The sequence below is a fragment of the Oncorhynchus clarkii genome, chromosome 4, assembly GCF_045791955.1.
Source record: "Oncorhynchus clarkii lewisi isolate Uvic-CL-2024 chromosome 4, UVic_Ocla_1.0, whole genome shotgun sequence".
Lineage (NCBI taxonomy): Eukaryota > Metazoa > Chordata > Actinopteri > Salmoniformes > Salmonidae > Oncorhynchus > Oncorhynchus clarkii.
Genome location: NC_092150.1, coordinates 82,493,522 through 82,505,844, shown reverse-complemented (window position 1 = coordinate 82,505,844; position 12,323 = coordinate 82,493,522). Strand labels below are relative to the sequence as shown.

The window sequence follows — 12,323 nt, the reverse complement described above, 5'->3', positions numbered from 1 at the left end:
AACGTCATGTTCCTTTTCATGTTCTGTTTTCAAAGCTCTTCCGATATCCGATGCTCTGTGTGAGGTGCTGGGTGGGCGGTTTCGGGTGATGTCCGATGCTCTGTGTGAGGTGCTGGGTGGGCGGTTTCGGGTGACGTCCGATGCTCTGTGTGAGGTGCTGGGTATGCGGTTTCGGGTGACGTCCGATGCTCTGCGTGAGGTGCTGGGTGGGCGGTTTCGGGTGACGTCCGATGCTCTGTGTGAGGTGCTGGGTGGGCGGTTTCGGGTGACGTCCTTCAGGGTCCTGACAAAAGTTGGAATTGCTGCCTTGTATTGGAGGCCTTAGTCGTAAAGGTTGTTCAAGTTCAGGGTGGAGTGTGGGCCAGGTAGACGTTAGGTTGTGGGGCTCAGTCCCGGGAAATGCTTGCATTCACCCACTGCAGGGTGAAAGTATTTTTGTAGTAGCAGAGTGGAGATAACCACTTGTGTGTTGAGGGAAAGTGGAAGAAGCTTTTTCAATCACTCCCTTGAGTGCTGTGGCCACCCTTTGTGCCCGTGTGAATTATGATGTGGCTGGGGAACCCTAGTCTGTCCTCTGAAAACAGCTCCAGGGCCTGCCTAGTGTTTGTCCTCTGACAACAGCTCCAGGACATACCTAGTGTTTGGGCGCCAGAGTTTAGCCACTTTGTGTTTGGGGAAAAGTTTATCCTCTTGAATGTATTTGCCATTTGAGTCAATGAGGAGCACAATCTCTGGCTTTTTTTTGGGGGGGGGGGGGTATCAGAACAACTATTTGTCTTCTCTCTCTTTTCTTCTTGTTCTCCTCTCCTCTTCGTCTACCTTCTCTTTCTGATGAGCATGGTCTCCATTTGTGGTGTGTACCTGTTCCCTCTACCTGATCCCTCTACCTGATCCCTCTACATGTCCCCCTCTACCTGTTCCCTCTAACAGTCCCCCTCTACCTGATCCCTCTACCTGTTCCCTCTACCTGTCCCCTCTACCTGATCCCTCTACCTGATCCCTCTACCTGTCCCCCTCTACCTGATCCCTCTACCTGATCCCTCTACCTGTTCCCTCTACCTGACCCCCTCTACCTGATCCCTCTACCTGTCCCCCTCTACCTGTTCCCTCTAACAGTCCCCCTCTACCTGTTCCCTCTAACAGTCCCCCTCTACCTGATCCCTCTACCTGTTCCCTCTACCTGTTCCCTCTACCTGTTCCCTCTACCTGTTCCCTCTACCTGTTCCCTCTAACAGTCCCCCTCTACCTGTTCCCTCTACCTGTTCCCTCTAACAGCCCCCCTCTACCTGATCACTCTACCAGTTCCCTCTACCTGTTCCCTCTACCTGTCCCCTCTACCTGTTCCCTCTACCTGTTCCCTCTACCTGTCCCCCTCTACCTGATCCTGCTACCTGTTCCCTCTACCTGTTCCCTCTACCTGTCCCCCTCTACCTGATCCCTCTACCTGTCCCCCTCTACCTGTTCCCTCTAACAGTCCCCCTCTACCTGATCCCTCTACCTGTTCTCTCTACCTGTTCCCTCTACCTGTTCCCTCTACCTGTTCCCTCTAACAGTCCCCCTCTACCTGATCCCTCTACCTGTTCCCTCTACCTGTTCCCTCTACCTGTTCCCTCTACCTGTCCCCCTCTACCTGATCCCTCTACCTGTCCCCCTCTACCTGTTCCCTCTACCTGTTCCCTCTACCTGTTCCCTCTAACAGTCCCCCTCTACCTGATCCCTCTAACTGTTCCCTCTACCTGATCCCGCTACCTGTTCCCTCTACCTGTTCCCTCTACCTGTTCCCTCTACCTGTTCCCTCTACCTGATCCCTCTAACTGTTCCCTCTACATGTCCCCTCTCTACCTGTTCCCTCTAACAGTCCCCCTCTACCTGATCCCTCTACCTGTTCCCTCTACCTGTCCCCTCTACCTGTTCCCTCTACCTGATCCCTCTACCTGATCCCTCTACCTGTCCCCCTCTACCTGATCCCTCTACCTGATCCCTCTACCTGTTCCCTCTACCTGACCCCCTCTACCTGATCCCTCTACCTGTCCCCCTCTACCTGTTCCCTCTAACAGTCCCCCTCTACCTGTTCCCTCTAACAGTCCCCCTCTACCTGATCACTCTACCAGTTCCCTCTACCTGTTCCCTCTACCTGTTCCCTCTACCTGATCCCTCTAACTGTTCCCTCTAACTGATCCCTCTACCTGTCCCCCTCTGCATGTTCCCCTCTACTTGTCCCCCTGTACCTGTCCCCCTCTACCTGTTCCCTCTTCCTTTCCCACTCTACCTGTCTCCTCTACGTGTCCCCCTCTACCTGTTCCCTCTACCTTTCCCACTCTACCTGTTCCCTCTACCTGTCCCCTCTATCTGTTTTCTCTACCTGCATCCTCTACCTGTTCCCTCTACCTGTCCCTCTCTACCTGATCCCTCTACCTGTCACCCTCTACCTGTCCCCCTCTACCTGTCCACCTCTACATGATCCCTCTACCAATCCCCTCTACCTGTCCCCCTCTACCTGTTCCCTCTACCTGTTCCCTCTACCTTTCCCACTCTACCTGTCCCCTCTACCTGTCCCCCTCTACCTGTTCCCTCTACCTTTCCCACTCTACCTGTCCCCTCTACCTGTTCCCTCTACCTGTCCCCTCTACCTGTTCCCTCTACCTGGTTCCCTCTACCTGTTCCCTCTACCTGTTCCCTCTACCTTTCCCACTCTACCTGTCCCCTCTACCTGTCCCCCTCTACCTGTTCCCTCTACATTTCCCACTATACCTGTCCCCTCTACATGTCCCCCTCTACCTGTTCCCTCTACCTTTCCCACTCTACATGTCCCCCTCTGCATGTTCCCCTCTACTTGTCCCCCTGTACCTGTCCCCCTCTACCTGTTCCCTCTACCTTTCCCACTCTATCTGTTCCCTCTATCTGTCCCCTCTACCGTTTCCCTCTACCTGTTCCCTCTAGCTGCATCCTCTACCTGTTCCCTCTACCTGTCCCCCTCTACCTGATCCCTCTACCTGTCCCCCTCTACCTGATCCCTCTACCTGTTCCCTCTACCTGTTCCCTCTACCTGTCCCCCTCTACCTGATCCCTCTACCTGTCCCCCTCTACCTGTTCCCTCTACCTGTTCCCTCTACCTGATCCCTCTACCTGTTCCCTCTACCTGCATCCTCTACCTGTTCCCTCTACCTGTCCCCCTCTACCTGATCCCTCTACCTGTCCCCCTCTACCTGATCCCTCTACCTGTTCCCTCTACCTGTTCCCTCTACCTGTCCCCCTCTACCTGATCCATCTACATGTTCCCTCTACCTGTTCCCTCTAACTGTCCCCTGTACCTGTTCCCTGTACCTGTCCCCTCTACCTGGCCTCCACTACTTGTCCCCTCTACCTGTCCCCTCTACCTGTCCCCTCTACCTGTTCCATCTACCTGTCCCCTCTACTTGTCCCCTGTACCTGTCCCTCTCTATCTTTTCCCATCGCCAGTGGGGTCAGTGGAGTGTGTGGCTGACATTTACAGGGGCACAGGGACAATAACACACACGTACACACAGACAGACACACAGACAGACAACGTGCTCTAGTACAGACACAGCTGGAGAAAAGGTGAATAGCCATGATTTATTCACAGCCATTGTGTTTCTATTAGAAATAGACCTCAAGTTAAAGGACAAGCCTTTGATATCAATTTGTCCTGAGAGTTGCCAATTCTATGACCCTCTATAATCACTAGACAAGAACTCTTATCCTACACAGAGAAACGCTCGATACTTCAACAATGTGTCCTTGACATTCGACTATGCCTGTGATTGTTTCCTAAATGTCAAGACTTCTCTCTCTCTGTGTCTCTCTCTGTCTCTCTCTCTCTCTGGTTTAATGTCTGTTAAAACAAGGAAGCAGACTGATTGCCTTTCATTAAACAAGATGACATGGTGGGGAGTGAGTGTTTAAACAGTCCATCTGTCACGGTGTCTCAGTCTGTCTACTGCCAGGGCGTTGACTAACAAGCTGCAGTCCTCACCACGAATGTTCAAAAGCTGTTCTTGGCTCGGGGAATGGTATATAGAGAGAGAGAATGACAAGGGTGACGATGGGGTAATGTCGCTAATGATGCCAGCCCAGGGAAGCTAGCTAGTTCAACTTCTCTCAGCTACTGAACACATCTGCTCTTCTTCTCTCGTCTTCCTCTCCTGCTCTATTCCGCCCCCCCCCCCCCCCCTCTCTCTTTCGCCACTGTATCTTGGCAACTGCTTTCATAGAATCATTTTCTCTCGCATCTACTGAGGTTTACACCTTGACGGTCCTATATTATATGAGACGACAACATGGGACGGGAATGTTGCACCGGCTGAAATTGAACCATCCATTCTGATTAAGTTGTGTGTTAGCATGGAACTACTCAGGGGCTTGGGGAGTCGGGGAAAAGGAATTAAAGGCTACACAGTTTGCTCCAAGTCATCCATATCAGTCCAGGTGTGTGTTCCAAATTGCACGCTATGTCCTATATTGGTCCTGGTCAAAAGTAGTGCACTAGAAAGGGAATAGGGTGCCATTTGGGACGCATTCCAAAATAAAACTTTTTTGTTCACCTGGACTTGAGAACACTGTTGAATTAGCTGGAAAATGTCAAGGGATTTCCTCCTACTCTTCATCGTAAGATTAGTAACCATTAGAGGAAGAGGATGCTGTCGGGGAGAGGAAACCCAAATCAAAGTGACTAAAAAGTCAATACGAAACTAAAGGTAAGGTGAAAGAGGTTCAGACTTTGAGTCACAGTCCACTCCATCAATCTCTCTTTATCTCAATTCAAGGGCCTTTATTGGCAGGGGAAACATATGTTAACATTGCCGAAGCAACTGATGTAGATTATACATAAAACTGTAAAGTAAACAATAAAATTGAACAGTAAGCATTACACTCACAGAAGTTCCTTCGTCTCTGTCTCTCCCTCTGATGATACAATCTTCCTTCCTTCCTTCCTTCCTACCTTCCTTCCTTCCTTCCTTCCTTCTCTCTCTCTCTCTCTCTCTCTCTCTCTCTCTCTCTCTCTCTCTCTCTCTCTCTCTCTCTTTCTCTCTCTGTGTACAGCAAACATTACACTCACAGAAGTTCTAAAATAATAAATACACTTCACATGTCATACTATGTCTATATACAGTGTTGTAACGATGTGCAAATGGTTAAAGTACAAAGAGAAAGTAAATAAACATAAATATGGGTTGTATTTAAAGTGTGTTTGATCTTCACTGGTTTACTTTTTCTTGGGGCAACAGGTCACAAATCTCTCTTTGGCTCTCCCTCCCCTCTCTTTTTTCTCCCTCCCTCTCTCTCCTTCCTTCAGAGTGATAGATAGATTTATGAGTGCCACATAAAAAATAAACACAAAGTTTTCACGTGAGAATAAATAATCCATAGATACTAATGGAAATGGACAACATGCCACAGGATTTATGACATGTGCGCACGACTCTCATTTGTGGGCAGCGGGGCTGATGGTGGCTGATGGTGGGGGGATGGTAGCTGATGGGGGTGATGGTGGGTGAGGGTGGGTGATGGTGGGTGATGGTGGGTGAGATTGGGGAATGGTGGGTGATGGTGGGTGATGGTGGGTGAGGTTGGGGGATGGTGGGTGATGGTGGGGGATGGTGGGTGATGGTGGCTGAAGGTGGGGGATGGTGGGTGATGGTGGTGATGTGGCTGAGGGTGCCGGATGGTGGGTGATGGTGGCTGAGGGTGGGGGATGGTGGGTGATGGTGGGTGAGGTTGGGGGATGGTGGGTGATGGTGGGGGATGGTGGGTGATGGTGGCTGAAGGTGGGGGATGGTGGGTGATGGTGGTGATGTGGCTGAGGGTGCCGGATGGTGGGTGATGGTGGCTGATGGTGGTTGATGGTGGCTGAGTGTGGGGGATAGTGGGTGATGGTGGGTGATGGTGGCTGAGGGTGGGGGATGGTGGGTGATGGTGGCTGAGGGTGGCTGAGGGTGGGTGATGGTGGGGAATGGTGGCTGAGGGTGGGGTATGGTGGGTGATGATGGTGATGGTGGCTGAGGGTTCAGGATGGTGGGTGATGGTGGCTGATGGTGGTTGATGGTGGCTGATGGTGCAGGATGGTGGGTGATGGTGGCTGAGGGTGGCTGAGGGTGGGGGATGGTGGGTGATGGTGGCTGAGGGTGCAGGATGGTGGGTGATGGTGGGTGATGGTGGCTGATGGTGGTTGATGGTGGTGAGGGTGGGGATTGTGGGTGATGGGGGTGATGGTGGCTGATAGTGGCTGAGGGTGGAAGATGGTGGCTGAGGGTGGGGGATGGTGGGTGATCGTGGGTGATGGTGGGTGATGGTGGTTGATGGTGGCTGAGGGTGCAGGATGGTGGGTGATGGAGGTGATGGTGGCTGATGGTGGCTGAGGGTGGGAGATGGTGGCTGAGGGTGGGATAGGTGGGTGATGGTGGTTGATGGTGGCTGATGGTGGGTGATGGTGGTTGATGGTGGCTGAGGGTGGGGATGGTGGGTGATGGTGGGTGATGTTGGGTGATGGTGGGTGATGGTGGCTGAGGATGCAGGATGGTAGGTGATGGTGGGTGATGGTGGTTGATGGTGGCTGAAGGTGGGTGATGGTGGCTGATGGTGGCTGAGGGTGCAGGATGGTGGGTGATGGTGGCTGATGGTGGGTGATGGTGGCTGATGGCGGTTGATGGTGGCTGAGGTTGGGGATGGTGGGTGATGGTAGCTGAGGGTGCAGGATGGTGGGTGATGGTGGGTGATGGTGGTTGATGGTGGTTGATGGTGGCTGAGGGTGGGGGATGGTGGGTGATGGTGGCTGATGGTGGCTGAGGGTGGGGGATGGTGGGTGATGGTGGGTGATGGTGGCTGAGGGTGACTGAGGGTGGGTGAGGGTGGGGGATGGTGGCTGAGGGTGGGGATGGTGGGTGATGGTGGGTGATTGTGGCTGAGGGTGCAGGATGGTGGTTGATGGTGGGTGATGGTGGGTGATGGTGGGTGATGGTGGCTGAGGGTGGGGATAATAGTGTAATGGGGTGATGGTGGCTGAGGGGGGGGTTGGTGGCTGATGGTGGCTGATGGTGGGGGATGGTGGGGGATGGTGGGGGATGGTGGGTGATGGGGCGATGGTGGCTGGGGGTGGGGGATAGTGGGTGATGGTGGGTGATGGTGGCTGAGGGTGGGGGATGGTGGCTGATGGTGGCTGAGGCTGTTTGATGGTGACTGAGGTTGGGGATGGTGGGTGATGGTGGGTGATTGCGGCTGATGGTGGATGATGTTGGCTGATGGTGGCTGAGGTTGGGGAATGGTGGGTGATGGTGGGGGATGGTGGCGGATGGTGGCTGATGGTGACTGAGGGTGGGGGATGGTGGCTGAGGGTGGGGGATGGTGGGTGATGGTGGGTGATTGTGGCTGAGGGTGCAGGATGGTGGGTGATGGTGGGTGATGGTGGCTGATGGTGGTTGATGGTGGCTGAGGGTGGGGATAATAGTGTAATGGGGTGTTGGCGGCTGATGGTGGCTGATGGTGGGGGATGGTGGGGGATGGTGGGTGATGGGGCGATGGTGGCTGGGGGTGGGGGATAGTGGGTGATGGTGGGTGATGGTTGCTGAGGGTGGGGGATGGTGGCTGATGGTGGCTGAGGGTGTTTGATGGTGGCTGAGGTTGGGGAATGGTGGGTGATGGTGGATGATTGCGGCTGATGGTGGCTGATGTTGGCTGATGGTGGCTGATGGTGGCTGATGGTAGGTGATGGTGGGGGATGGTGGCTGATGGTGGCTGAGGGTGGTTCATGGTGATATTGTAACCTAATGACATTAAATGCGTCCATCACGGTGGCTGAGGGTGGGGGATGGTGGGTGATTGTGCGTGAGGCTGGCTGAGGGTGGCTGAGGGTGGGGGATGGTGGGTGATGGTGGCTGAGGGTGGGGGATGGTGGGTGATGGTGGCTGAGGGTGAGGGTGGGGGGTGGGGGGTGGGGGTGGGGGGTGGTGGGTGATGGTGGCTGAGGGTGGGAGATGGTGGGTGAGGGTGGTTGAGGGTGGGAGATGGTGGGTGATGGTGACTGAGGGTGGGGGATGGTGGGGGATGGTGGCTGAGGGTAGGGGATGGTGGGTGAGGGTGGCTGAGGGTGGGGGATGGTGGGTGATGGTGCGTGAGGGTGGGGGATGGTGGGTGATGGTGGCTGAGGGTGGGTGAGGGTGGGGGTTGGTGGGTGATGGTGGCTGAGGGTGGGTGAGGGTGGGGGATGGTGGGTGAGGGTGGCTGAGGGTGGTTGAGGGTCAGGGATGGTGAGTGATGGTAAGTGATGGTGGCTGAGGGTGGGCGATGGTGGCTGATGGTGCCTGAGGGTAGGGGGATGGTGGGTGATGGTGGGTGATGGTGGCTGAGGGTGCAGGATGGTGGGTGATGGTGGGTGATGGTGGTTGATGGTGGCTGAAAGTGGGTGATGGTGGGTGATGGTGGCTGAGGTTGCAGGATGGTGGGTGATGGTGGCTGATGGTGGGTGATGGTGGCTGATGGCGGTTGATGGTGGCTGAGGTTGGGGATGGTGGGTGATGGTGGGTGATGGTGGCTGAGAGTGCAGGATGGTGGGTGATCTTTGGTGATGGTGGTTGATGGTGGCTGAGGGTGGGGGATGGTGGGTGATGGTGGGTGATGAAGGCTGAGGGTGCAGGGTGGTAGGTGATGGTGGATGATGGTGGCTGATGGTGGTTGATTGTTGCTGAGGGTGGGGATAGTGTGTGATGGGGTGATGGTGGCTGAGGGTGGGGGATGGTGGGTGATGGTGGCTGATGGTGGGGGATGGTGGGGGATGGTGGGTGATGGGGCGATGTTGGCTGAGGGTGGGGGATGGTGGGTGATGGTGGATGTTGGGGTGATGGTGGCTGAGGGTAGGGGATGGTGGCTGATGGTGGCTGAGGATGTGTGATGGTGGCTAAGGTTGGGGAATGGTGGGTGATGGTGGCTGATGTTGACTGATGGTGGCTGAGGGTGGGGGATGGTGGTGATGGTGGGGGATGGTGGGTATGGGTGGGGGATGGTGGGTGATTGTGGCTGAGGGTGGGTGATGGTGGCTGATGGTGGCTGATGGTAGGTGATGGTGGGGGATGGTGGCTGATGGTGGCTGAGGGTGGTTCATGGTGATATTGTAACCTAATGACATTAAATGCGTCCATCACGGTGGCTGAGGGTGGGGGATGGTGGGTGATTGTGCGTGAGGGTGGCTGAGGGTGGCTGGGGGAGGGTGGGGGATGGATGGGGTGATGGTGGCTGAGGGTGGGTGAGGGTGGGGGTTGATGGGGATGGTGGCTGAGGGTGGGTGAGGGTGGGGGATGGTGGGTGATGGTGGCTGAGGGTGGCTGAGGGTCGGGGATGGTGAGTGATGTTGAGTGATGGTGGGTGATGGTGGGTGATGGTGGCTGAGGGTGGGGGACGGTGGGTGACGGTGGGGGAAGGTGGGGGATGGTGACTGAGGGTGGGGGATGGTGGGGGATGGTGGCTGATGGTGACTGAGAGTGGGTGATGGTGGGTGAGGGTGGTTGAGGGTGGGGGATGGTGGGTGAGGGTGGCTGATGGTGGCTGAGGGTGGGGGATGGTGGGTGAGGGTGGCTGAGGGTGGGGATGGTGGGTGAGGTTGGCTGAGGGTGGGTGAGGGTGGGTGATGGTGGTTGAGGGTGGGGAATGGTGGGTGATGGTGGCAGAGGGTGGGGAATGGTCGGGGATGGTGGCTGAGGGTGGGGGAGGGTGGGGGATGGTGGGTGAGGGTGGCTGAAGGTGGGTGAGGGTGGGTGAGGGTGGCTGAGGGTGGGTGAGGGTGGGGGATGGTGGGTGAGGTTGGGGGAGGGTGGCTGAGGGTGGGAGATGGTGGGTGACGGTGGGGGAAGGTCGGGGATGGTGGCTGATGGTGGCTGAGGGTGGGTGAGGGTGGGGGATGGTGGAGGATGGTGGCTGATGATGGCTGAGGGTGGGTGGGGGTGGGGGATGTTGGGTGAGGGTGGCTGAAGGTGGGTGAGGGTGGGTGATGGTGGCGGAGTGTGGGGAATGGTGGGGGATTGTGGCTGATGGTGGCTGAGGGTGGGTGAGGGTGGGTGAGGGTGGGGGATGGGGGCTGATGGTGGCTGAGTGTGGGTGAGGTTGGGGGATGGTGGGTGAGGGTGGCTGAAGGTGGGTGAGGGTGGTTGATGGTGGCTGAGGGTGGGTGAGGGTGGGGGATGGTGGGTGAGGGTGGGGGAGGGTGGCTGAGGGTGGGGGATGGTGGGTGAGGGTTGCTGAGGGTGGGTGAGGGTCGGGTGAGGGTGGGGGATGGTGGGTGAGGGTTGCTGAGGGTGGGTGAGGGTGGGTGGGGGTGGGGTTGGGGGATGGTGGGTGAGGGTCGGTGAGGGTGGCTGAGGGTGGCTGAGGGTGGCTGATGGTGGGTGAGGGGGGCTGAGGGTGGGTGAGTGTGGGGGATGGTGGGGGATGGTTGGTGAGGGTGGCTGAGGGTGGGTGAGGGTGGGTGAGGGTGGGATATGGTGGCTGAGGGTGGGGGATGGTGGGTGAGATTGGCTGAGGGTGGCTGAGGGTGGCTGATGGTGGGTGAGGGTGGCTGAGGGTGGCTGAGGGTTGCTGAGGTTGGGTGAGGGTGCGGGATGATGGTTGAGGGTGGCTGAGGGTGGGTGAGCGTGGGGCATGGTGGGTGAGGGTGGGTTAGGGTGGGGGATGGTGATATTGTAGCCGGATGACATTAAATGCGTCCCGCCGGTCGCGGTCTGAGCTTCACATTAATCATACTGTTAGAGACAGGACATGTCAGCATGGATTAGCATTGGAGGTGGAGCGCCTGCTTTACTACATACACAGGCACTACACACACACACACACACACACACTCACTCACTCACGCACGCACGCACACACACACACACACACGCACACACAAACACACACGCACGCACACACACACACACACACGCGCACGCACGCGCACACACGTTTTCCTCTCTCCTTTAAATCAAATCATCAAATCAAATCAAATTTTATTTGTCACATACACATGGTTAGCAGATGTTAATGCGAGTGTAGCGAAATGCTTGTGCTTCTAGTTCCGACAATGCAGTAATAACAAGTAATCTAACTAACAATTCCAAAACTACTGTCTTGTACACAGTGTAAGGGGATAAAGAATATGTACATAAGGATATATGAATGAGTGATGGTACAGAGCAGCATAGGCAAGATACAGTAGATGGTATCGAGTACAGTATGTACAAATGAGATGAGTATGTAAACAAAGTGGCATAGTTTAAAGTGGCTAGTGATACATGTATTAAATAAGGATACAGTCGATGATATAGAGTACAGTATATACGTATGCATATTTGATGAATAATGTAGGGTAAGTAACATTATATAAGGTAGCATTGTTTAAAGTGGCTAGTGATATATTTACATCATTTCCCATCAATTCCCATTATTAAAGTGGCTGGAGTTGAGTCAGTGTCAGTGACAGTTTATGACAGTAGTGGGCTGCTGCAGATAGATTGGGTTTGGAGTGAGGATGGAGGGATGGAGGGGGTGGGTGGTGTTTGTTGGTGGTGAGGGATGTGTGAGTGTGCATGTGTGTGCGTGGGTATGTGAGTTTGCATGCGGACATTGGTGCGTGTATGTTTACACCAGTGTTTCCCAAACTTGGTCCGGGGGCCCTCCATGAGTGCACATTTCGTGTTTTGTCCAGCACCACACAGCTGATTAAAATAACCAAATCATCATCAGGCTGTAGTTATCTGCACCCAGGGGAACCCCAGGACTGAGTTTGGGAAACAATGGTGTGTGTGTGTGTGTGTGTGTGTGTGTGTGTGTGTGTGTGTGTGTGTGTGTGTGTGTGTGTGTGTGTGTGTGTGTGTGTGTGTGTGTGTGTGTGTGTGTGTGTGTGTGTGTGTGTGTGTGTCTGTGAGTGTGTGTGTGTGTGTGTCTATGTGAGTGCTCTTCAGTAATAAACCGCAGAAGGTGTTGGAGGAGTGTTTTGGCAGGAAATGCAGGGGCTGGACGGCTGCTGTACGCCCAGATTTGTCCGTGTTATAAAGATGATATTTTAGCACCAGATAACTGCTGATTAACAGCCAAAGCCCATCAACCACTGAAGGTCTAGGGGAAACCCAAATGGCCCCCTATTCCCTATATAGTGCACTACTTTTAACCAAAGCCCTATGGGCTGGCACTTTTTTAAAAGAAGTTCACTATAAAGAGACACATTTTTTGTGTTTCATTTTTTATAACAACAGCTACTCCTCGTTTGATAGAGTTTGAATTGAGTGCATTGAGTTTTGGATAGCTGTGTTAAATGTCAAGATAAGCCCACATATCTTATCATA

General features: G+C 54.7%; 1 protein-coding gene across 1 annotated transcript; it reads right to left on the bottom strand.

The window, feature by feature from the left end:
* Positions 1-6,025: 6,025 nt before the first annotated feature.
* On the bottom strand, positions 6,026-10,697 carry LOC139408067 (mucin-2-like). Its single transcript, XM_071151885.1, has 2 exons — positions 9,127-10,697; positions 6,026-8,858 (listed from the first exon to the last, which is right to left on the bottom strand). Exons 1-2 carry the CDS (start codon positions 10,695-10,697, stop codon positions 6,026-6,028), a joined length of 4,404 nt encoding a protein of 1,467 aa, XP_071007986.1.
* Between the last annotated feature and the right edge of the window lie 1,626 nt (positions 10,698-12,323).

Bases quoted from the DNA above. Each gene is read 5' to 3' on its own strand.
- LOC139408067 (XM_071151885.1), bottom strand. From the start codon at position 10,697: ATGTCATCCGGCTACAATATCACCATCCCCCACCCTAACCCACCCTCA. The intron at 8,859-9,126 runs GTTACAATATCA...CCCTACCCTCAG, and splicing joins GACGCATTTAATGTCATTAG to CCACCATCACCCCAACATCC.